The sequence below is a fragment of the Scyliorhinus torazame genome, chromosome 3 (genome assembly GCF_047496885.1).
Source record: "Scyliorhinus torazame isolate Kashiwa2021f chromosome 3, sScyTor2.1, whole genome shotgun sequence".
NCBI classification, from domain to species: Eukaryota; Metazoa; Chordata; class Chondrichthyes; order Carcharhiniformes; family Scyliorhinidae; genus Scyliorhinus; species Scyliorhinus torazame.
The window spans coordinates 198,206,308-198,230,400 of record NC_092709.1 but is presented as its reverse complement, the minus strand read 5'-3'; the positions used below and the strand labels follow the sequence as shown (position 1 = coordinate 198,230,400).

Sequence of the window (24,093 nt, the reverse complement as noted above, 5' to 3'; positions counted from 1 at the left end):
GCTGGGAGGCAACTGTGCGAACCATTGTGCCACCATGTAGATGTCAAACATCTGCAAGGCACAAATGAGTGGTGTGATGGAATACTTTTTATTGCCTGGCTGTGCTGCTCCAACAATATTCAGGATGCTCAATACAATCCACAACACAGTAGCCCCCTTCATCAGCATTCCACCCATCACCTTAAACTTCATTTCCTCCACCATCAACAAACAGTGGCAGCAGAGTGTACCATATAAAAGATGCACTACTGTAAATAGCCAGAGTTCCTTCAGCAGCACCTTCCAAACTCACTCAAAGGGTTGTGAATCTGAGGAGGTTTCTACCCCAGAGTGCAGTTGACGCCGGAACACTAAACAAATTTGAGGGGAAGATAAAATTAGTAGCGGGATGAAGGGTTATGGGTAGCGGGCAGGATGATGGAGATGAGGCTGAGATGAAGTCAGCCATGATCATATTGAATGGCGGAGCAGGTTCGAGGGGCAGAATTGCCTACTCCTGCTCCGAGCACAGTGGTTAGCACTGTTGCTTCACAGCACCAGGGTCCCAGGTTCTATTCCCGGCTTGGGTCACTGTCTGTGCCGAGTCTGCACGTTCTCCCCGTGCCTGCTTGGGTTTCCTCCGGGTGTTCTGGCTTCCTCCACAAGTCCCGAGAGATGTGCTGTCAGGTGAATTGTATATGCTGAATTCTCCTTCTGTGTACCCGAACAGGCGCCAGAGTGTTGTAGCTAGGGGCTTTTCACAGTAACTTCATTGCAGTGTTAATGTAAGCCTACTTGTGACAAGAATAAAGATTATGTTCTTATGATTAACCTCCACTAATTAGAAGAACACGGAACACCAATACTCGCAACTTCACTTTTACATCAGTCACTAACCTGATTGAGAACTATATTCAGCATTTTGTCACTGTCACGGAGTAAGATCTTGGAACTGTCTTCCTAACAGCACTGTGGATAAGTTGACCCCACAAAAATGACAGTGACAACTTTCTCATGGGCAATTCGGGATGGGCAATAAATGTTGACTTCGCCAACTCTGCCCACAAGAATGAATATGTTAAACTGACAGATCTGTAGTTTGCTGGTTTCTCCTTCCCTCCCTCCCTTTTTAACTAATGGAGTGATATTGCTATTTTCCAATTCAAAGGCACATTTCCAAATGCAGTTAACTTTGGAAAGTTTTGGCCAACTCCCCTTATATGTAACTTCTTCAGCTATTTCTTCCAATACTCTGGTGTGAAAACAATTCGGTTCTTGAGATAGGTCTTCAGTTTCATTCCTTTTCCATTTTTTATAAACTTATGTCAAGTTTACTAACTTCCTTTCTTTGACTTTTTTTTGTTTCATGTGTACGGCTGGTATTTTGTTCTCTAGCTCCACTGTGAAAACGGATGCAAAGTTCTCATTTAACAAAGCTGTTATTTCCTATTATCCATTAGTCTCGCCTGCATCTGTCTTTAATGGGCCATATTTCCCTTTACCATTTTCATTCTCTTAACATATCATTTACTAGTTTTTTAATATTTCCTTTTTGCACCTCTTATTACTTTAGTTTTATCCCTTTATTACGTTTTTATAGCTCTCCCAGTCTACTGGATTTCCTCTTACCAGAACATGTGTACAAACTATTACTTTTAACTCAATACTGTACCTTACCTTAATTCTTGACTATGATTAAGTACACAAATTGAGCTTTTGCCTCCTAACAGTGCATAGTTTTGCAAATGTACTTTGTATAGTTTTGTACAGCACCAAATATGTCTTTGACTACTTCTTACTATTTGCCTGTAGATGTACTTATCAACAGCTGAGTCCAGTTTACTGTGATCAATTCATTTCTCATTCCTTTGAAGTTTGCCTATATTTAAAAGTTTTCTTTGTGTCTATTTTGCAATAACAGGAGGCGTGTCTGCAGTGAGCAGCTATCTATAACAGTCTAAGTTGGAATATGTGATCCAGACAGTCAGGGCACAGGCTTGTTCATTGCTGAATCTTTCATGATTGGATTATGGTGTTCATGAGATAGAAAACGAGGAAGAAGTGCTTTTCAATGTTTAGTATTTTTGCTCCTGGTTATAACATATCGTTTCAACTTCAAATCATTTGTAAAGACATCCAGAATTCAAAGACTTAAAGAACAGGCATATACAAATACTACAACTCTTTACATACCTTTAGTAGAAGTATCCAAAAGATCCATCATGACTGAATCGGCGCCTTTTGTGTAAACAACTACTTTATTAGTCAGTGGATGTCGGACTACCACAGACATCCTCTTTCGAATCGAGTCAAATGGTAATATGTGCAAGAGTTGAAAATGTAATCGTCCTACATTGTCAAGCTCCACAGTGACTTGATTAGGAGTCTTAGATAATAAAGTGCACTTATAGGCCCGAGCTGCATGCACCAACGCAGCTTCATCTGGGCTCTCGGCTTCATAACGCAATTCTTCTGCAGATCTGTCCTGACCTGCGAGTAAGCGGTCTGCAGTTTCATCAATCTCTTCAGACACATTTTCAACATTTTCCTCAGCTGGAGAATAGCCACCAGTGGCATTGGTTTCCTTAGTTAATCCAGCAGCTGCATCAGTTTGCTCCTTGAGTGTACTGGGTGAAGCCGGCTTTATTCTATCTAACAGTTTGTTGGCAAAACTACTTGGACTTTCTGTAAAGAAATCTTTTCCATTTGAAAACGAGGAAGCACTCACACGAGACACCGAAAATCTATGAAACATCTGCTTTATATCTTCTAGGGTCTTCCTTCGCATATTGTTGACGGATGGTATTCGTACCTTTATCGACATAAAAATATATTAAAATTAGACAAACTTCACCATTCTCACATGTATGCGAAGTAACAGTTACTCCACTCCAACAGGGAGAGCTGACCGTTTCTTTAAAAAAAACTTCTAATACATTGAAAAAAGGACACGAGAGCCTTAATATTTCTTTCACGTGATTCAGTACAAATTAGGAGCCATTGCTGATAGATAATTGTCTAAAGAATTCCCTCTCTTCTCATTACTTTCTCCAAGGTTTAAAATACAAATTTCTGTTGACAATGATACAATATTCAAAATAATAGACAAAGATTGCATGTGCTCAAGCTGTTTTAGACCTGCAAACAGAAATACTTCTTATTTAATTAATTCACAAGATGTGGGCTTTGCTGCTTGAGTCAGTATTCATTGCCCATCCTCAAGTGCCCTTGAGAAGGTGGTGGTGAGATGCCTTCTTGAACGGCTGCAGTCCATGTGGTGCAGGAACAACCATAGAGCAGTTAGGATGGGAGTTCCAGGATTTTGACTCACTTTTTAAACACTGATGATTTCAATGTCTTATCCTCATTCCTCTAAACTCACTGACCACTTGTCTCTCCACACAATCTTCCCTCTTTATAAGCCGACATTCACGGCCATCCTTTCAACCGTACCACCTCAGGTGGCCTCTCTATTCCCTTGGTTTTGGTTCCTGAAAAAGCCATGCAAGATCATTACTTTGTACCTCTCGCTAACACTGTGCAATTGTAATTTGGAATAGTTAGGAAAAGGGATAAATATTCGCCCAGGAGTAAAAGTTCTTAGTTACAGAAGGTAAATTTCACCAAACTGAAATGTGAGTTCGCAAAAATGGACTGTAAGCAGCTACTTGAAGGTAAATCAGTGGTACAGCTAGTGGGAGATACTTGAGGAGGACGTAAAGAGGTTTCAAAATACGTTCCCACAAAGAAAAAAGGTGGGACTCCTAAATTGAGGCACTGCTTGGATGTCAGGGAACATTTAGGGTAGGGCAAGCCAAAAAAAGGAGATTATGTCAGATATTAAGAGCTTATTACTGACTTCCGGTGACGGCGGGTGGGAGGCGGCCGCACAATGGAGAGCCCCCACTCGGGAACGGCAATTTCGGGGCTTTAAGCCCGGTCCCAGGGTCCGCGGAGGCGGCAGAAGAAGGGAGAAGGCACGGAGGAGGCACTGAGAAGACACAGGAGGAAAAAAAGAACAAATAAAAATGTCAAGGGTGTGCAGAAAAACGGCCGAAAAAAACCCAGCTGGAGGTCCGTCGGGGAGTGGAAAGGTCACCGCGGGGTCACCAGGAAAAATGGAAGCTGGAGCACCAGGGAAGGCCGCACTGCTTACGGCTGAAGAAGTAACCAAGGTGATGGCTGCGGAATTTGAAAAGCAGTTGGCGCAGATTGCGAAATGCATGGAGACGGTGAGGAAGGAGATGAGGGAGGCTTTGAGTGTGCTGGTGGAGGAGCCGGTTTCCCCGGTGAGGACAGAGGTGGCGAGCGCAGTGGCGGAGGTGCGAGAGCAAGGGGAGGCGCTGAAGGAAGTGGAGGAGACGGTATTGCAGCACGGTGATCAACTTACCTCGATGGGGAAAGAGATGCGGAAGGTGATGGACACGAACAAGAATCTGCGAGGAAAAATGGAAGACCTGGAAAACAGATCCAGGCGACAGAATTTGAGGATTGTGGGGCTGCCCGAAGGAGTTGAAGGACCAAAGCCGACTGAGTATTTTGCCGCGATGCTGGCAAAACTACTGGGGGAGGGGGAGGACCCCTCCCGATATGAACTGGATCGGGCTCATCGGTCGTGGAGGCCTGTACCAAAGGCGAGTGAGCCGCCAAGGGCAGTGACTCTGTGCTTCCGTAAGTACAGGGTGAAGGAGAAGGTCCTGAGCTGGACCAAGCAGAATCGGGTGGTGCAGTGGGCTGGAGCTGGTATACGTGTATACCAGGACTTTACGGTGGAGCTGGCAAGGAGGCGGGCTGCCTTCAACCGGGTGAAGAGGGCACTGTACATTAGCATGGTGCGGTGCGGCATTGTATATCCAGCGAAGCTGAGGGTGACTTACAAGCTCAACGGCGGAAGCAGCAGAGGGGTTTGCGAAGGCAGAAGGACTGTGACAGAACTGACAAACTGAGGGATGGCCATGTGCCGATGTAACCTCATGACTGTATTTTCTTCTTTTTTGTACCACTGCGCGCGGGTGTAGAGACTAAAGGAGCCAATGTGGTATATATTTGGACGAGGGAAGGGACGGGACTTTCACTCGAAATGAGAGTTCTTTGGGGTGTAGGTGGATAGGCGGGGTTTGTGTGCTAAAAGGGGATCTTTGGGCTTTCCTGGGGCCGGGCAAGTGGGAAAGGGACCTGGGCGGGGGCCTCCACGCTGGCCGGTGTGTGCGGGCCAGTGAACGGGAGTGAGGTGGGGGGAGGGGCTGCGGCCATCGGAGCCTGGCAGAACAGGGTCCGAGTGGTCTAGCCAGGGTGGAAAGTTGGGGGGGAAGGAACCGAGGGTAGGGGGAGGAGTTTTACAAGAGGCAGTGGACGGGAGGAGCTGGAGGCCTGGGGTGGGGGGGGGGGGGGGGGGGGGAGCTGTGTAAGATTAAGGGTGACTACGGGTAATCCCTGATTTATTTTGGTCATTTGTTTATGTAAACATGCGGGTTGAGGTTTGGGGGTTGGTGGGTAGATGGGATCGTTGTTGTTATTATGGGGACTGACATATCTTGCTGATTATTGTTTATTGTTGATGGATGTAAATGTGGGAGAAAATGTGAAAATGGAGGAGAATGAAAAAAAAAAATTTTTTTTTTTTTTTATAAATAAATTTTTTTTAAATTAAGAGCTTATTACTACATAAAGCATGTGCAGGGTGACAGTAAAAAGGAAAACGTGAAAGGCAAGAGAGAAAAAGTATTGACAAGTAAAATCAAAAAAAGCCTAACGATGTTTTTAATTACATCAAAAACAAGAGGATAACCAAAGAAAGAGTAGGGCCCGTCAGAGATCAGAAAGATAATTGGGCAGAATCTTTGAGGCTAATGAACTTTAGCATTTATGTTCGCAGCAGATTAAAGGTGTGTTGAGCTTCCCAACGATCAATGTTAGGATAAAAGCAAATTACTGTGGATGCTGGAATCTGAAACCAAAAAGAAAATGATGGAAAATATTGAATGGGATAAATATAGTAAGAGAGGGAAAATTAAGGAGGTCAGCACCTTTGAAAAGGTAAATCACCAGGCACAGAAGAAATGTACCCCAGGCTGTTGAGAATCAAAATAGCAAACATCAAAGGCACTGGCTGCCATTTTCCAATCCTCTCTGGCTACTAGCATGGTCCCAGAAGTTGGAGAACTGCTAACATTGTACCATTGTTTGCTCGTCTGAGTAATGACATGTCAGTGAACCAGTTACTGGAGACGTTTCTAATTTATTGAAAAAAAATTCTGAGGGATTATTTTCATTGTTGCTTAGGATGGAACATTTAAGTTATGAAGAGAGGTTAGATAGGCTTGGACAAAAGGACAAAAGAGAAAATGCTGGAATATTTTTGCAGGTCTGGCAGCATCTGTAGGGAGAGAAAAGAGCTAACATTGAGTCGAGATGACCTTTTGTCGAAGCTCAATGTTGGGAGATCTTTTGCATGTATTAGCATGTCATGCATGTTCGTTAACAGACAACCTTATTGGAATTAAGTTTCCCCTCCAAATTAAGATCCCCACTAGCAAAAAATTGAAATGTTCACATTCACTACTGCACAGAAGTGGCATGCACCTGGCGAAGTAGATTTCTTCCATGATTAATGGTGAGCTGCCACAGCATTGTCCTCTTTGGGGACTGTCTGTAAATGCCAGTCTATGCTTCAGACTGGGTGCTAACAGTGCAATGGAATATGACCAAAGAAGGGAGGACGGGTGGGCGGCGGAAGGGTAGAGCAGTAGCCAGGCAAAGGTGGAAGGTGCCCTTTAAATATGGTACCATCCCTTCGACCCTATGAGGTATCGATGGGGATGGCAACTTCCTGCCTGCTCCACCACGAGAATCAGAGGATGCATATGCAATGAACTAAACAGCAACAAGATCATGCGTTGTCAATCGTGCTGCTGCCCCCCCCCCCCCCCCCCCCAACAGCAGAAATTACTCTCATTTCTGCACCCGCCACTGAACCTGGACTTCAGAATGGAAGATTCTGGCCCCCATGTATGGAGGTGAAATAAGTAGACGTGGTTCTTAATGAACACTTTGGCCTGCATTTTCATTAAGTCGGGATAACTCGGCCGCCCTTTAAAAAATGGTGGGCGGGTGCTGATTCTGGCGTTCCCAACCCCATTTCCAGGCTGTCTAATTTTCGGGAATGCATTTAAGGGTGAGGGCTGGTTCCTGTCAAAAGCCGACAACCGGCATTACAGACATGATCAGCTCACTGCGGAGATAGACATGCCCCACCCCGTCTCAATTTTCATGGACCCCGGGGAGGTTTTTAAAAGAGTTGTGGTTCACGGTCCCTTGGAGGACTCGTGAACTCTAGTTTGCACAAGGGAACTGTTTAAATGATCCTCCTTATGCACCCCCCCACCCACATACCCCCTTATGCTACGGTATGCCTTTCCACATACCTCGATGGCCCTTCATGCTCCATTTGCCAACCTTTCCTCTTCCGCCCACCTCCTGTAGCTGTTCATACTCTCTATGCCAAGCTATGGCACTTCCATGCACTTTGATCCACTCTACATTGTATAAAAGCAATCAACTCTGGAGTGACAGTAGCTTGTGTAAAATAGAAGCCTTAATGAAAGGCCATTCATTCAGAACTTTCTCCTACGTTGAAAAAAGTCACTTCATGACAAGCTAATGAAAGTGTCAAGCATCCAGACCATTTAAACTAGAAAAAAAACATCAACCCTTGAAACTACATAAAGTAGTGTACAAAAAGATTGTAAAATTGAGAACAGAGATCAGCGAGCCTGAACCATCAATTAAACAAGGATTTCTCTGGAGCGCAGCTGTTTAAAACAAGCTTCATGGATTTATTATATCCACTTGGTGGAGAGCCGAGACAGCCATTTGTACAAAGCACCTACTCCATAGAGGATGAGTGGAAAGGCAGAGCTTGACATGAGGGCTGGGGTGGGGTGGGGGACCGAGAAGCCATTGGGAGTGGGTGGAAGAACAGAGCTTGACATGGTGGCATGAAGGGACATGGGGAATGTTTGTAGAGTGAGGGGGTGAGAGGGGCGAGGGCTAGGTGCCTGCATGCTTTTATTTTAACTGGGACAAAGTACCAGCTGTGAGGTGGGCCTTTTAAACAGACTGTATCCGCAGCTGACAACTCTTCAGCTGCCTTCAGATTTTCTCCTGGGTTGGCTGGCCTGACTCTGGCTTGCTCCTGCAATGAACCTACAATGAAGACAACACCTTTGTGGGCACTTTCTCCCGAGGCGGGTGAACTGAACCGGGAGTTTTCCCAACTCTCACTACCAACCTGGAGGATGAAAATCCAAGTCTTTGCATCTGACTTCACAAGAGACCGGACAATGCAAGCATTGTAGTTAAGGCAGAGCAGTGTGAAATATTGAATGGGATAAATATAGTAAGAGAGGGAAAATTAAGGAGGTCAGCACCTTTGAAAAGGTAAATCACCAGGCACAGAAGAAATGTACCCCAGGCTGTTGAGAATCAAAATAGCAAACATCAAAGGCACTGGCTGCCATTTTCCAATCCTCTCTGGCTACTAGCATGGTCCCAGAAGTTGGAGAACTGCTAACATTGTACCATTGTTTGCTCGTCTGAGTAATGACATGTCAGTGAACCAGTTACTGGAGACGTTTCTAATTTATTGAAAAAAAATTCTGAGGGATTATTTTCATTGTTGCTTAGGATGGAACATTTAAGTTATGAAGAGAGGTTAGATAGGCTTGGACAAAAGAGAAAATGCTGGAATATTTTTGCAGGTCTGGCAGCATCTGTAGGGAGAGAAAAGAGCTATCGTTTTGAGTCCAATAACTCTTTGTCAAAGCTTTGACAAAGAGCCATTGGACTCGAAACGTTAGCTCTTTTCTCTCCCTACAGATGCTGCCAGGACCTGCAAAAATTTTCCAGCATTTTCTCTTTCGTTTCAGATTCCAGCATCCGCAGTAATTTGCTTTTGTTTAGATAGGCTTGGTTTGTTTTTGTTGGAGCAGAGAAGATTGAGGGGCGACCTGATCGAGGTGTACAAGATTATCACATGAACAGGGTAGATAGGGAGCAGCTGTTTCCCTTAGTTTAAGGGTCAGTTAGGAAGAGGCACAAGTTCAAAGTGAGGGGTAGGAGGGTAAGGGGGGATTTGAGGAAAACCCGTGACAGTCTGGAATGCATTGTCTGGGAGGATGATAGAGGTGGGTTGCCTCACATCCTTTAATAAGTACCGGGATGATACTTGGCATGTCGTAACATTCAAGGATATGGGCCAAGTGCAGGCAAATGGGATTAGATAGGCAGGTCAGATATCTTTCTTGCATTCTCCCTGTGTCTGCGTGGGTTTCACCCCCACAACCCAAAGATGTGCAGGTTAAGTGATTGGCCATGCTAAATTGCCCCTTAATTGGAAAAAAAAAATTGGGTATTCTAAAATTTTTTTAAAAATATCTTTCATGCGTTGGTGCAGACTCAATAAACCAAAGGTCCTCTTCTGCACTGTATTTTCTGTGATTTAGAAAGACACAGATTAAACGGGGACAGTCAGAATAGATCTGTTAACTAGAGTTATTGAGGAGCTGTGACACTACGTAGCTACATTATTGTTCAAGCAATCTAGAGGCGTGACCCAATGATCAAGTTAAAATTTCTCCTTGGCAACTGGAAATTTCATATCAGTTAACTTAACAAGTTTGGAATAAATAGCTACTATCAGTTGTAGTAACTCAGGAAATTATCACACTGTCTTAAGAAGCCATCTAGTTCATTTTAAGGAGGGAAATCTGTCATCCTTGCCTGGCCTACATGTGATTCCAGGCCCACAATAATATGATCAACTCCTAATTGTCCTCTGAAATAGTAAAAAGCCACTTAGTTTCATCAAACTGCAACAAAAATGTCTACTTCGAATAAAATGGACAGACTGCACAACATCGACCCAGGCGGATGTAAATGAAAACATACATTGCACAATTTTAAATGGTGGAAGAGGAACATGGAGACCTGGGATATATGCATACAAATCTTTAAAGATGACAGGACAAGTTGACAAAATTTGTTTAAAAAAACATGTGTGTTCAGATAGTGCCTGCCTCCTCGTTATTGGAGGAGATGTTATCGGTAATGGGGTTGGAGGGTGGAGTCATCTCGGCGATTTATGGGAGAATTTTGGAGAAGGATAAGGTGCCCATGGAGCGGCTTAAAGCTAAGTGAGAGGAGGAGTTTGGGATGGCACTGGAGGAGGGATTGTGGTGTGAGGTGCTGCGGAGGGTGAATGCCTCAACCTCGTGTGCGAGGCTGGGGTTGATACAGTTGAAGGTGATGCAAAGGGCGCATTTGACAAAGTCAAGGATGAGCCGGCTGTTTGTGGGGGCAGAGGATACTTGCCTATGATGTGGGAGGGGTCCAACTAATCATATGCGCATGTTCTGGTCTTGCCCGAAGTTGGAGAAAATGTCTGCGATCCTGCATGTGGATTTGGAGTGGGTCCCCTGGGGGCCATATTCGGGGTGTCGGACCTGCCGGTGTTGCAGGCAGGAGCGGGAGCAGATGTTTTAGCCTTTGCCTGGTTGATCGCTCGCTGGAGGGTTCTGTTGGGGTGGAGGTCAGTTTCTCCATCCTGTGCGTCGGTGGGGCTGGGGGATCTAATGGTTACATCTTGGAGGAGGTGAAATTTGCCCTAAGGGGGGCAGATGATGGGCTTTATAAAGAGCGGCATAACGTACAAGTGCAAGGGAGTAATGATGATCCTTTATAAAACACTGGTTCTGTCTCAGCTGGAGTACTGTTTTCAATTCTGGGAACCACATTTTAGGAATGATGTCGTAATGTACAAATATATGAGAACAGCACCCAGGATAAGGGATTTCAATTATGCAAAGAGACTTAAGGGGCTGTGGTTCTTTTCCTTAAAGAGAAGGTTTGGAGTTTGCACATTTTCCCTGTGTCTACGTGGGTCTCACCCCCACAACCCAAAGATATGCAGGCTAGGTGGATTGGCCATGCCAAATAGAACATAGAACATAACAGCGCAGTACAGGCCCTTCGGCCAACGACGTTGCGCCGACCTGTGAACTACTCTGAAGCCCATCTACAATATTCCCTTATTGTCCATATGTCTATCCAATGACCATTTGAATGCCCTTAGTGTTGGCGAGTCCACTACTGTTGCAGGCAGGGCATTCCACGCCCTTACTGCTCTCTTGAGTGAATTGCCCCTTAATTTAAAAAAAAGAGGTTAAGAGGACATTAATAGAAGAGATCAAAATCATGAATGGTTTTGATAGTTACTTAGTCAACCTTACAAAATTCAAAGAGTTGTAACACAATTGCAATAGCCTGGCTTAGTCATTCCCACAGAATCATAGAGTCAGAGATGTTTACAGCATGGAAACAGACCCTTTGGCCCAGCTTGTCCATGCCGCCCAGTTTCTATCACTAAGCTAGTCCCATTTGCCCACATTTGGCCCATATCCCTCGATACCCACCCTGCCTATGTAACTGTCTGTTTTTTTAAGGAAAAAATTGTACCCGCCTCTACCAAATGAAACTAAATGAAAATCGCTTATTGTCACAAGTAGGCTTCAAATGAAGTTACTGTAAAAGGCCCCTAGTCGCCACATTCCGGCGCCTGTTCGGGGGGGCTGGTCCGTGAATTGAACCGTGCTGCTGGCCTGCCTTGGTCTGCTTTAAAAGTCAGCTATTTAGCCCTGTGCTAAACCAGTCCCTAACCACTGCCTCTGGCAGCTCATTCCAGATGCTCAGCACCCTCTGGTCTCTTTTGTATCTCTCCCCTCTCATCTTAAACCTATGCCCTCTAGTTCTAGACTCCTCTACCTTTGGGAAAAGATGGTGACTATCTACCTTATTTATTCCCCTCATTATTTTATAGACCTCTACAAGATCACCCCTAGGCCTCCCATGCTCCAGGGAAAAAAGTCCCAGCCTATCCAGCCTCTCCTTATAACTCAGACCACCAAGTCCTGGAAGCATCTTCGTAAATCTCTTCTGCACTCTTTCTAGTTTAACAATATCCTTCCTATAATAGGGTGACCAGAACTGAACGCAGTATTCCATGTGTGGTCTTACTAATGTCTTGTACAACTTCGATAAAACATCCCAACTCCTGTATTCAATATTCTGACCAATAAAACCTAGCATGCTGAATGCCTTTTTCACCACCCTGTCCACCTGCGATTCAACCTTCAAGGAACTGTGAACATGTACCCCTAAATCTCTTTGTTCTGTAACCCTCCCTAACTCCCTACCATTAACTGAGTAGGTCCTGCCCTGATTTGATCTACTAAAATGCATCACCTCACATTTATCCAAATTAACCTTCATCAGCCATTCATCGGCCCACTGGCCCAATTGGTCAAGATCCCTTTGCAATCTTATATAACCTTCTTCACTATCCACTATGTCACCAATCTTGGTGTCATCTGCAAACTTACTAACCATGCCTCCTACATTCTCATCCACATCATTAATATATATAACAAAATAGTGGACCCAGCACTGATCCCTGAGGCACACCACTGGTCACAGGCCTCCAGTTTGGAGGCATGTGGCTTAGTGGTTAGCACTGCAGCCTACGGCACTGAGGACCCGGGTTTGAATCCCGGTCCTGGGTTACTGTCCGTGTGGAGTTTGCACATTCTCCCCGTGTCTACGTGGGTTTCACCCCACAATCCAAAGATGTGTAGGTTAGGTGGATTTGCCACACTAAATTGCCTCTTCATTGGAAAAAATGTAATATTTGTGTACTCTAAATTTATTTAAAATAAAAAAATCTTTCAGCTGATGAAACAGCACTCCTCCATGTTGAACACCACTTGGAAGAAACACTGAGGGTAGCAAGGACATAGTCACTCACTCAGAGTACAATGTCAATAAGCCACAGGGAAACAGTAGTGGCTGATTGAGCTATGTCCAAAAGACATACCTGCCAGACTGGTTCTACGACAGTGAGAAAGCTAACATGCAAGAAAAAGCTACTTGACCTATTCCTCACCAACCTGGTAGAAAGAAGCCAAGTCAGATAGTGAAGAACGAATCTAGACACAAATCCTTTTCTCGATCATCGGTTTATTCTGTTAGGATCCTGGATAAGAACCCACCTATTGTTTATTTGGAAAACTGTGAGGGCAAGCTTCTGCATCACAAGAGTGATAATGTTAAAACAAACCTTAATTTAAATGCAGAATTAACCACATTCGCAACAATGAAATAGTTTACAGTAAACAGTTACAATATACTAGGCTGGATTCTCCAGTCCCGCAGCCCCGTGTTTCTCAGAGTGTGTCATTCGCTGGTGGCAGAATTTTCTACTCCTCCCGCTTGCCAATGGGATTTCCCATTGAAACCACCATATGCCGCCGGGAAACCTGCAGGCGAGTGTACTCTACAGTGGGAAGAGAAAATCCCAACAGCCGAAGAATTCCATTCCTCATCTTACTTCCTAAAGCTGCTTCTATATATTCCAATGAAACAGAGTTTTTATTTGCTTATCTTGGTGCAGTCTTTGGAGAAAGAACCCTTTTTGGACCAAACTTTTTTTTTAGAACATACAGTGCCATTAGGCCCATCGAGTCTGCACCGACCCACTTAAGTCCTCACTTCCACCCTATCCCCGTAACCCAATAACCCCTCCTAACCTTTCTTTAGTCACTAAGGGCAATTTATCATGGCCAATCCACCTAACCTGCACATCTTTGGACTGATCTTTGGACTGAAATCCTTCTGCTCAGCTTACAGTCCTGGAGGCAACTGCCTTCTCCAGACAGACCTGGCCCCTCCCATTAGCTACACCAGCTGCACTCAACAGCATTCTTTTGTCTCTCCAATTGATCGTGGTCGGGACTAGGAGGATGTGACTGAGTGAGGCAGGAGCCTTAGCCTTTGTTTTTATCCAACAGGTGTGAGATTCTTTTAGCTTGCTTGGATGGAATTGGGGGCTGCAGGATGGATGAGCTGACTGTCCATGGTGATATAATATAAAAGCCATTCAGTGGGAGAACAAAATGTAATGCAGTGATGGTAGGGGACATAGTGAGGGGGATTGACACTGTTCTCTGCAGCAAAGAGCAAGAATTCAGAAAGTTGTGTCGCCTGTGCCAGTGCCAGGCTTTGGGATATCTGTTTAGGATAGAGATAAACTTGCAGTGGGAAGGGAAGGATCCCGATGTTGTGGTCCATGTAGATACCAACAATACCAGTAGAACTAAGAAAGAGGTCCTGCATCATCAGTATGAAGAGATAGAAACCAAATTAAAAAGCAGAACCTGTAATAATCTCTGGATTATTACCTGAGCTAGGGTAAGTTGGTATAGGGTAAATAAGACTAGAGAAATAAATGGGTCGCACTGGCAACAGTATTGGGAAAATGGAATTTGTTCCAATGGGATGATCTACAACTGAACCATGCTGGAACCAGCGTTCTAGTGAGCCACATAACTAGGGAAGTAGAGAGGGTTTTAAACTAAACAGTGGACGGCACGGTAGCACAGTCGTTAGCACTGTGCTTCATGGTGCCAGGGTCCCAGGTTCAATTCCCAGCTTGGGTCACTGTCTGTGTAGAGCCTGCACGTTCTCCCAGTGTCTGCGTAGGTGTCCTCCGGGTACTCTGGTTTCCTCCCACAAGTCTCGAAAAACGTGCTGTTGGGTAATTTGAAAATTCTGTATTCTCCCTCAGTGTTCCCAAGCAGGTGCCGGAATGTGTCGACTAGGGGATTTTCACGTAACTTCATTGCAGTGGCAATGTAAGCCTTTTTGTGACAATAATAAAGATCATTATTATAAGGGATCAAATTGGAGAAGATATGGTAAATTAAATAGTACAGGCAAGGAAAAGGAGAAAGGTATTAATATGGGATATGATAAATAGACTGTAAAAGGAAGGGATAGGGCAGCACGGTGGTGTAGTGGTTAGCACTGCTGTCTCACGGCGCCGAGGTCCCAGGTTCGATCCCGGCTCTGGGTCACTGTCCGTGTGGAGTTTGCACATTCTCCCCTTGTCTGCGTGGGTTTCACCCCCACAACCCAAAGATGTGCAGGGTAGGTGGATTGGCCACGCTAAATTCCCCCTTAATTGGAAAAAATTAATTGGATACTCTAATTTTTAACAAAAGGACGGGAGAGTACCAAGCTAATATTACATCAGCAGGTAGGGCCAGAGGTTACGACAATAACAAAAGGATAAAACTAAATGCTCTGTATCTCAATGTATGCAGCATTCATATCAAAACAGATGAACTAAAAGTGCAAATACAAACAAAGTATGATCTGATGGTCATTACAGAGATATAGCTGCAGGATGACATAGATTGGGACCCGAATATTGAATGGTATATGACATTTAGGAAGGGTGGAAAGCTAGCAAAAGGTGGAGGGATAGCTCTGTTAACTAATCATGGAATCCCTACAGTGCAGATGGAGGCCATTCAGCCCATCAAGTCTGAACCACCCCTGCGAAAGTGCATTGTACCCAGATCCATTCCCCCGCTCACCTCACTCTATTCCCAGAATTTAACCTGCACATCCCTGGGCACTAAGCGGCAATTTATCATGGCCAATCCACCTAACCTATACATCTTTGGACTGTGGGAGGAAACCAGAGCGCCCGGAGGAAACCCAGGCAGACACGGGGAGAATGTGCAAACCACACACAGACCAGTCACCCAATGACGGAATTGAAGCTGGGTCCCTGGCGCTATGAGGCAGCAGTGCTAACCCACTGTGCCACCGTGCGGCCCATGTTGGCACAAAAAAAAGGGATGGCCTAAGTTTAGGAAATCAGGCTGTAGAAATGGTTGGCTAGAGATGAGAAATGACAAAGGGAAGAAATCACTTATGGGAGTATGTACAGACCTCCTAACAGTAACCATATGATAGGGCAGAGTATAAAGGAAGAAATAATGGGAGCCTGTCAGAAAGCTACAGTGATAACCATGAGAGATTTTAATCACTGTGTGGATTTAATAAATTAGACGGGAAAAGCCTGGATGAGGAGTTCATTTGTGTTTTCGGAATAGTTTCTTAGAATAACATGTTGTGGAGTCAACCAGAGAACAGGCTATACTAGACCTGGTATTGTGCAATGAGACACAATTGGTGAATGATCTCATAATAAAGGCACCCCTAGGTCGCAGCGACCATAATATGATTGAATTTTATATTCAAAGAAGAGTGGGTCCAAGACAAGTATTTAAAATGTAAATAGGGGAATTATGAGGGCATGAAAGCAGAGCAAGCTAAGGTGAACTGGCCAATGAGATTAAGGAATGGGTCAATAGAGATGCATTGGCAGACATTTAAAGGAATATTTCATAACACGCAGAATAGATGCGTTCCAGTGCAAAAGAAAGGGGCACCTCTCAAGAGGGAGGTAAGAGACTGCTGCGAGCTATGTTTCACAGAGACATGGCTCACTCCTGCCTTACCGGACTGTGCCACACAACCTGATGGCTTCTCAATACACCGGACGGACCGCACTGCGCATCAGGCAAAGCATAGGGTGGAGGGGTTTGCCTTCTCATCAACTCCTCCTGGTGCTCGGATGTGGCAACTCTGACGACCTGCTGCTCCCCGGACCTGGAATACCTGACCATGAAGTGCCGCCTGTACTACCTTCCACGTGGGTTCACTTCAGCTTATTATCACAGTGATCTACATCCCACCCCAGGCAGAAGTGAAGAAAGCTGGATGAATTGGACACAGTTAGAAATAACAATTAACTTCCAGTGGTGGCCATGGAGGAGTAGGTGGCACATTTGATAGCTCCCGTCTGTGACTGACTTTTGGACCTTTTTCTCCCCGTTTTCTCCGGATTTTATTGGATAAATCGGTGAAGAGTAAGACAGTGAGGAGAAATCCCCCTCCAGTGTATGGAGAATTGGACCAGAAGTGGCCGTGTGAGAAGACAAAGTCCTACAAGGAAGACGCGAGCAGAGTTGGCAACGCGGGAATGTATGGCGGAGAAGCAGGGTCGAGGGGAGACGGCACAGTGGTCGACCGAGCAGCTGGTGAAGTTATTTGAAGATTGCTTCTAAAAGCTTAAGGAGGACATGCTGGACCCGATCAAGGCTTCGATTGAACAGGTGGTGCAGAATCAAGAAACCCACGGATGGCCGATCCAGGAGGTGGAGAAAAAGGTGTCCGAGCACGAGGAATACATAACCGCGCTGGAGACCAAGGTGGAGATGATGAATGACCGCCAGAAAAGAATGCAGGAGGACCTGGAGAATAGGTCCAGGAGGCAGAATCTGTGAATCGTCGGCCTCCCAGAAGGCAGTGAGGGATCGGATGCGAGAGCCTATGTGACGAACATGCTGGAGAGGTTGATGGGGGCTGAGGCGTTCCCTCGGCCCCTGGAAGTGGATAGAGCGCACAGAGCCCGAGCGAAGAAGCCCCGAGCGAACGAGCCTCCAAGGGCGATGGTGGTATGTTTACACCGATTCCTGGACAAGGAACATGTTCTGCCGTGGGCCAAGAAAGAACGGAACAGCAAGTAGGAGAACTGTGAGCTGCGCATTTATCAAGACCTGGGCACGGATTTGGCCAAGAGGCGAGCTGGGTTTAATCGGGCAAAAACGGCCCCCTTTAAGAAGGGGTGAATTTTGAGATGTTGTACCCAGCCCGTCTGTGGGTCACATATGAGGAACGGGATTTTTACTTCGAAACATCAGACAATGTATGGACTTTGATCAAGGAAAACAGACTGCAGGTGAACTAAAGACACTGAATCTTTGGAGAGTATTGTCGGGGCGATTTGTTGAAAATCACTTTTGTGCTGGTTTGAATAAGTAGGCTGGTTTAGCACAATGCTAAATCGCTGGCTTTGAAAGCAGACCAAGGCAGGCCAGCAGCACGGTTCAATTCCCGCACCAGCCTCCCCGAACAGGCGCCGGAATGTGGCGACGAGGGGCTTTTCACAGTAACGTCATTGGAAGCCTATTTGTGACAATAAGCGATTTTCATTCATTCATTTCATTTTCATTTCAGTAGTGTTATGTGCAATAAGGGGCTGTTTTGATGGCTAAAGTTATCTTTGTCTTACTGGGAGCTAGTTGGAAGGGGGGTGGTTTCTGTGGTTGTTTTTTCTGTGGCTGTTTTTTCTGATGTTTGCTTACTGGGGAATGTGATGCTTTGAATATGTTTGTTCAAGTGGGGGGAGAGGAGAGAACACAATGGGGAGACGGACTATTTGGTACCATGGGTGGAAGATATCAAGTCAGCTTAGTCAGCTGACTCACGGAAGCACAGTGGGGAGCGAGCAGGTGTTAAGCTGGAGCTTGAGATGGGGGGTTGGATTTCTAGTGCTATAACCAGGGGGGGGAGGTAGCAGGCAGTGGGTGGGGGGAGGGGGGGAGCTGCTTTGCTGACAGGGGAGGAACTGTTACTAGGGGACAAATGGGAGGTCGGGGGACAGCGAATGCCCGTGGGGGGGCTCGATGAGGCCGGGCCACGAGCTGGAGGCTAGCCTAAAAAGGGTGCTGGCTAGTCGGCAGGGAGAGGGGGAGGAGGGTGGGGGGAAGCCCACCGGCCAGGCTGATTAGATGGAACGTCAGAGGGTTGAATGGGCCGGTCAAGGGGGCTCGCGGGTTTGCGCATTTGAGAGGGGTGAAGGCGGACGTGGCAATGTTACAAGAGACACACCTAAAGGCTACAGACCAGACTAGATTGAGAAAGGGGTGGGTTGGCCAAGTATTCCACTCAGGGCTGGACTCAAAGACCAGGGGGGTAGCGATCTTGATCAATAAACGAGTGGCATTCGAGGCAGGGAGAATCGTGTGAGACATGGGGGGGTAGGTACATAATGGCGAGTGGGAAGTTGGAGGGGGTGCAGGTGATACTTATGAACGTATATGCTCCGAATTGGGACGATGTGGAATTTATGAGGCGGGTGTTAGCTAAAATCCCAGACGAAGAGTCACAAAACCTGATCATGGGGGGAGATTTTAATACAGTCATTGATCCGGATTGGACCGGTCAAAATCCAGGACAGGGAGGATGCCAGCCGCGGCAAAGGAATTGAAGGCGTTTATGGAACAGATGGGGGGGGGGGGGGGGGGGAAGTAGACCCATGGAGGTTTGCACGGCCAAGGGCAAAGGAGTTTTCTTTTTTCTCCCATGTCCACAATGTATACTCTCGCATCGACTTTTTTGTTCTGAGCAGGGCTCTAATACCGGGAGTGGTGAATACTGAGTACTCGGCAATCGTAGTGTCGGATCATACCCCATATTGGGTGGCTCTACGGGTTAGTTTGGAGAGAGGACAACGCCCGCTATGGAGGCTGGATGTGGGGTTCTTAGCGGATGAAGAGATCTGTGTACGGGTGAACAAACTCATCCAGAAATACCTGGAAACAAATGATAGAGGGAGGTATCTGCAGCAACAGTTTGGGAAGCTTTGAAGACAGTGGTCAGAGGGGAATTAATCTCGATACGGGCCCACACAGAAAAGGGGGAACGGGCTGAGAGGGATAGGTCAGTTGAGAAGATACTCCAGGTAGACAGGAGGTACTGGGAGGCCCCGGACGCGGGGCTACTGAGGGAGCGGCGGAGGTTACAGGTGGAGTTTGGGCTGTTGACTACTGGGAAAGCGGTGGAACAGCTGAGGAAGGCAATGGGGCGACTTATGAGTATGGGGAAAAGGCTAGCAGAATGTTAGCGCACCAGCTCAGAAAAAGGGAGGTGGCCAGGGAGATAGGGAGAGTAAAGAGTAGAGGTGGGAATATGGTCCTGGACCCAGTGGGGGTGAATGAGGTGTTTAAGGACTTTTACAGCAAATTATATGAGTCGGAACCCCCGGCGGAGGTGGAGGGGATGAGGCATTGTTTGGGTCATTTGAGGTTCCCGAGGGTTGATGAGAATCTGGTGGAAGGGTTGGGAGCCCCAATTGAAATTGAGGAAATAATTGAGGGGCTGGAGGGCAGGTCCCCAGGGCCGGATGGCTACCTGGTTGATTTCAATAAGAAGTTTTCAGAGATATTGAGCCCAATGCTGTTGAGGACATTTAATGAAGCACGAGAGAAGGGAGTCCTCCGCCAACAATGTCGCAGGCCTCGATTTCATTGATCCTGAAACGGGAGAAGGATCCGGAGCAATGCGGGTCATACAGGCCAATTTCTCTACTGACTGTGGACTCCAAACTGCTGGCTAAGGTACTGGGCACAAGGATAGAGGATTGTGTCCCGGGGGGTGATAGGGGAAGACCAGACAGGATTTGTTAAGGGCAGGCAATTCAAGGCCAATGTTCGAAGGCTTTTAAATGTTATTATGATGCCCTCAGAAGGAGGGGAGAAGGAGGTGGTGGTAGCGATGAATGTGGAGAAGGCTTTTGACCGGGTGGAGTGGGATTACCTGTGGGAGGCGCTGGGAAGGTTTGGGTTCGGTGAGGGCTCCACGGACAGGGTACGGTTGCTCTATCAGGCACCAGTAGCGAGTGTGCATACGAACCGGCTGAGTTTGGGTATTTTAAACTACATCGAGGGACAAGGTAAGGGTACCCCCTCTCCCTGTTACTGTTTGCTCTGGCCATAGAGCCATTGACCATGGCGTTAAGAGCCTCTAGCAACTGGAAAGTGATGACCTGCTCTTGTATATTTCAGACCCTTTGGAGGGGATGGGGGAAGTTATGCGGATCCTCGGGGAATTTGGTAATTTTTCGGGGTATAAATTGAACATGGGGAAAAGCGAGATGTTCGCGATCCAGGCAAGAGGGCAGGAGGAGAGACTGGTAGAGCTACCGTTTAGAATGGTAGGAAGGAGCTTTCGGTATCTGGTAATCAGGTGGCCCGGGAATGGGAGGCACTGCATAAGTTAAATCTATCCCGGTTGGTAGAACAAATGGAAGGGGACTTTAAGAGATGGGACATGCTCCCGCTATCACTGGCGGGGAGGGTACAGACTGTGAAAATGACGGTCCTCCCCAGATTTCTGTTTGTCTTTCAGTGCCTCGCCATCTTCATCCTGAGGGCCTTTTTCAAGCAGGTGAATCAGGTTATTGCGGGCTTTGTGTGGGCGGGTAAAACCCCGCGTGTGAAGAAAGTGTTGCTGGAGCGCAGTCGGGGGGAGAGTGGGTTGGCGCTGCCGAACGTTTGCAATTACTACTGGGCGGCTAATATAGCCATGATTAGGAAGTGGGTAGTGGGGGGGGTTTGGGGGCACAGATATCGGCACCTTCCGTTCCCACCGGCCCAATACTCCACCAGTCCGGTGGTGGTAACGGCTCTGAGAATTTGAGGGCACTGGAGGAGATACAAGAGAGAGTGAAGGAAGCATCGGTTTGGACACCGATTTACAATAATCGTTGGTTTGTTCCGGGTAGGCTGGATGGTGGGTTCCGGAGAGGGCAAAAAGCAGGAATTAGGAGGATGGGGGATCTATTTATAGACGGGAGCTTCCCCAGCTTAAAAGCCTTGGAGGATAAATTTGAATTGCCAGCAGGGTTGGGTTTAGGTATTTACAGGTGCAAAACTTCTTGAGAAGGCAGGTTCCGGCCTTCCTGCTGCTGCCGCCACGGGGGGATACAGGACAGAGTAGTATCTGGGTGGGAGAGGGGAAGGTATCAGATATTTATCAGGAACTTTTGGATGCGGAGGAGCTTAAGGGCAAGTGGGAGGACGAGCTAGGAGGAGTGAAAGAGGCGGGTCTGTGGGCGGATGCCCTAAGCAGGGTTACTACATCCTCATCATGTGCCAGACTTAGCCTGATACAATTCAAGGTAGACCACCGGGCACACAGGACGGTGGGCCAGATGAGCAAGTTGTTTGGGGTAGAGGACAGGTGTGCGAGGTGCACAGGAAGCCCAGCAAATCATGTCCACATGTTTTGGGCATGCCCGAAGCTTAGAGAGTTTTGGCAGGGTTTCGTTAAGACAATGTCCACGGTACTCAAAACACGGGTGGTGCCGAGTCCAGATTTGGCGATCTTTGGAGTGTCAGAAGAGCTGAGAGTGCAGGGGGCGAAAGAGGCTGATGTCTTGGCTTTTGCCTCTCTGGCAGCCTGGAGACGGATCTTATTAATGTGGAGGGACTCGAAGTCCCGAGTGTGGAGACCTGGGTTAGTGACATGGCTGGGTTTCTCAGTCTCGAGGAAATAAAGTTTGCCTTAAGAGGGTCAATGGTAGGGTTCACCCGGAGGTGGCAGCCATTCGTCGACTTTCTCGGGGAAAATTAAAATGTCAGCAGATGCCGTATTCCATGGGGGGTGGGGGGGGGGAGAGAATGGAAGAGGACCTGACTTTGTTTTATGGTTGGGGTTTGTGAAGATTGGGATGGGGTGGAAATGTTTATTGTACCATGTTTATGTCGCTGTTACTTTTATTATTGTAAAAACTTGCAAATACCCTAATAAAAATATTTTTAAAAAAATAAATAACAATGAAACAGAACACCCGGAAGCCTTGTTCATCGTGGCAGAGGACATCAACAAGGCCAACATCAAGAGTGTACTGCCAATATTCCACTAACATATCTCCTGTCTAACCTACACAAAAATCAAGGGCGCTTACCGATCCATGCCCCGACCACACTTCGAACAATCAGACCATAAGACAGTGCTCCTTCTCCCGGCAGAAATTTAAGCGGGAGAATCCGGTTAAGAAGGTTGTGCAGTGCTGGTCCAAGGCAATAGAAGAGTTCCTATGTTACTGCTTGGAGTCAGTGACTGGTCCATATTTAAGAACTCAGCGATCAACCTAAACGGGTATGCCACCACCGTCACAGACTTTATCAGCATATGTGTAGACGACTACGTGCCAAAGAAAGGAGTACATACATTCCCCAACCGGAAACCATGGCTTAAATCGGGAGATTGACTCCCCACTGAAGGCCAGCTCTGAGGCGTTCAAGTCAGGCGACCCTGACCAATACAATAAATCCAGGTACGACCTCTGCAATGCCTTGAGCCAATATCAGATCAAGCTAGAGTCACAGACTAACGTTACAAATTCTCGTTGATTATGGCAAGGCTAAAAAACATAGCGGGCTACAAAGCGAAGCCGAGCAGAATCTCCAGGAGCAGGGCATCCCTCCCCGATGAACTCAATGCATCTAATACCGGGGGTGGTGAATACTCTATGCCCGGTTCAATCAGGAAACCTTCAAACCTCTGTCGACTGCCCCAACAGCCCCGGACACACCCACACCCACCGTCACAGCGTCCAAATTCAGACAGGCCTTCTTGAAGCTGGACCCTCGGAAGGCGACGAGCCCGGACGGGATCCTTGGTCGTGCACTAAGAAATTGAGCAGACCAGCTGGCAGATGTGTTTGTGGACATCTTTAACCTCTCCCTAATCCATTCCGAGGTCCCCACCTGCTTCAAGAAGACCACCATCATACCGGTACCAAAGAAGAACCAGGGAACGTGCCTCAATGATTACCGTCCTGTGGTTTTGACATCAATCATAATGAAGTGCTTCGAGATGTTGGTCACGAAGCACCTCAACTCCATACGCCCAGAATGCCTAGATCCACTGCAATTCGCATACCGCTGCAACTGGTCCACAGCAGGCTCCATCTCCCTGGCCGTACACTCATCTCTGGAGCATCTCGACAACAAGGACTGCTACATCAGACTCCTATTTATTGACTACAGCTTCGCCTTCAACACCATAATCCAAGCTTAACTCATATCACAGCTCCAAACCTAGGACATGGCTCCTCACTCTGCAACTGGATCCTCGACTTCCTGACCCATAGACCACAATCAGTAAGGATAAACAACAACACCTCCTCCACGATAGTCCTCAATACCGGGGCCCTGCAAGGCTGCGCACTTAGCCCCCTACTATATTCCCTATTCACACACTACTGCGTGTCAAACTTTTGCTCCAACTCCATCTACAAGTTTGCTTTTGACTAGACCGTAGAGGGTCGGATCTCAAACAAGGATGAGTCAGAATACAGGAGAGAGATAGAGAACCTAGCGGAGTGGTGTAACGACAACAATCTCTCCCTCAATGTCAGCAAAACTAAAGAGCTGATCATTGATTTCAAGAAGTAAAGTATTGTACACACCCCTGTCTGCACAAACAGGGCTGAGGTGGAGATGGTTGACAGCTTCAAATTCCGAGGTGTCAACATCACGAAACTGACCAGAAACTGGACCATCCATATAAATACTG

At 46.7% G+C, this 24,093-nt stretch overlaps 1 protein-coding gene across 1 annotated transcript in view; it reads right to left on the bottom strand.

Moving 5' to 3' along the window:
• The window catches only part of atp10d (ATPase phospholipid transporting 10D), a 375,226-nt gene that overhangs the window by 117,191 nt on the left and 233,942 nt on the right, over window positions 1–24,093 (bottom strand). Inside the window, 1 exon segment of the mRNA XM_072496710.1 lies at window positions 2,173–2,791. Within this exon segment, the coding sequence (XP_072352811.1) occupies window positions 2,173–2,791 (619 nt within the window).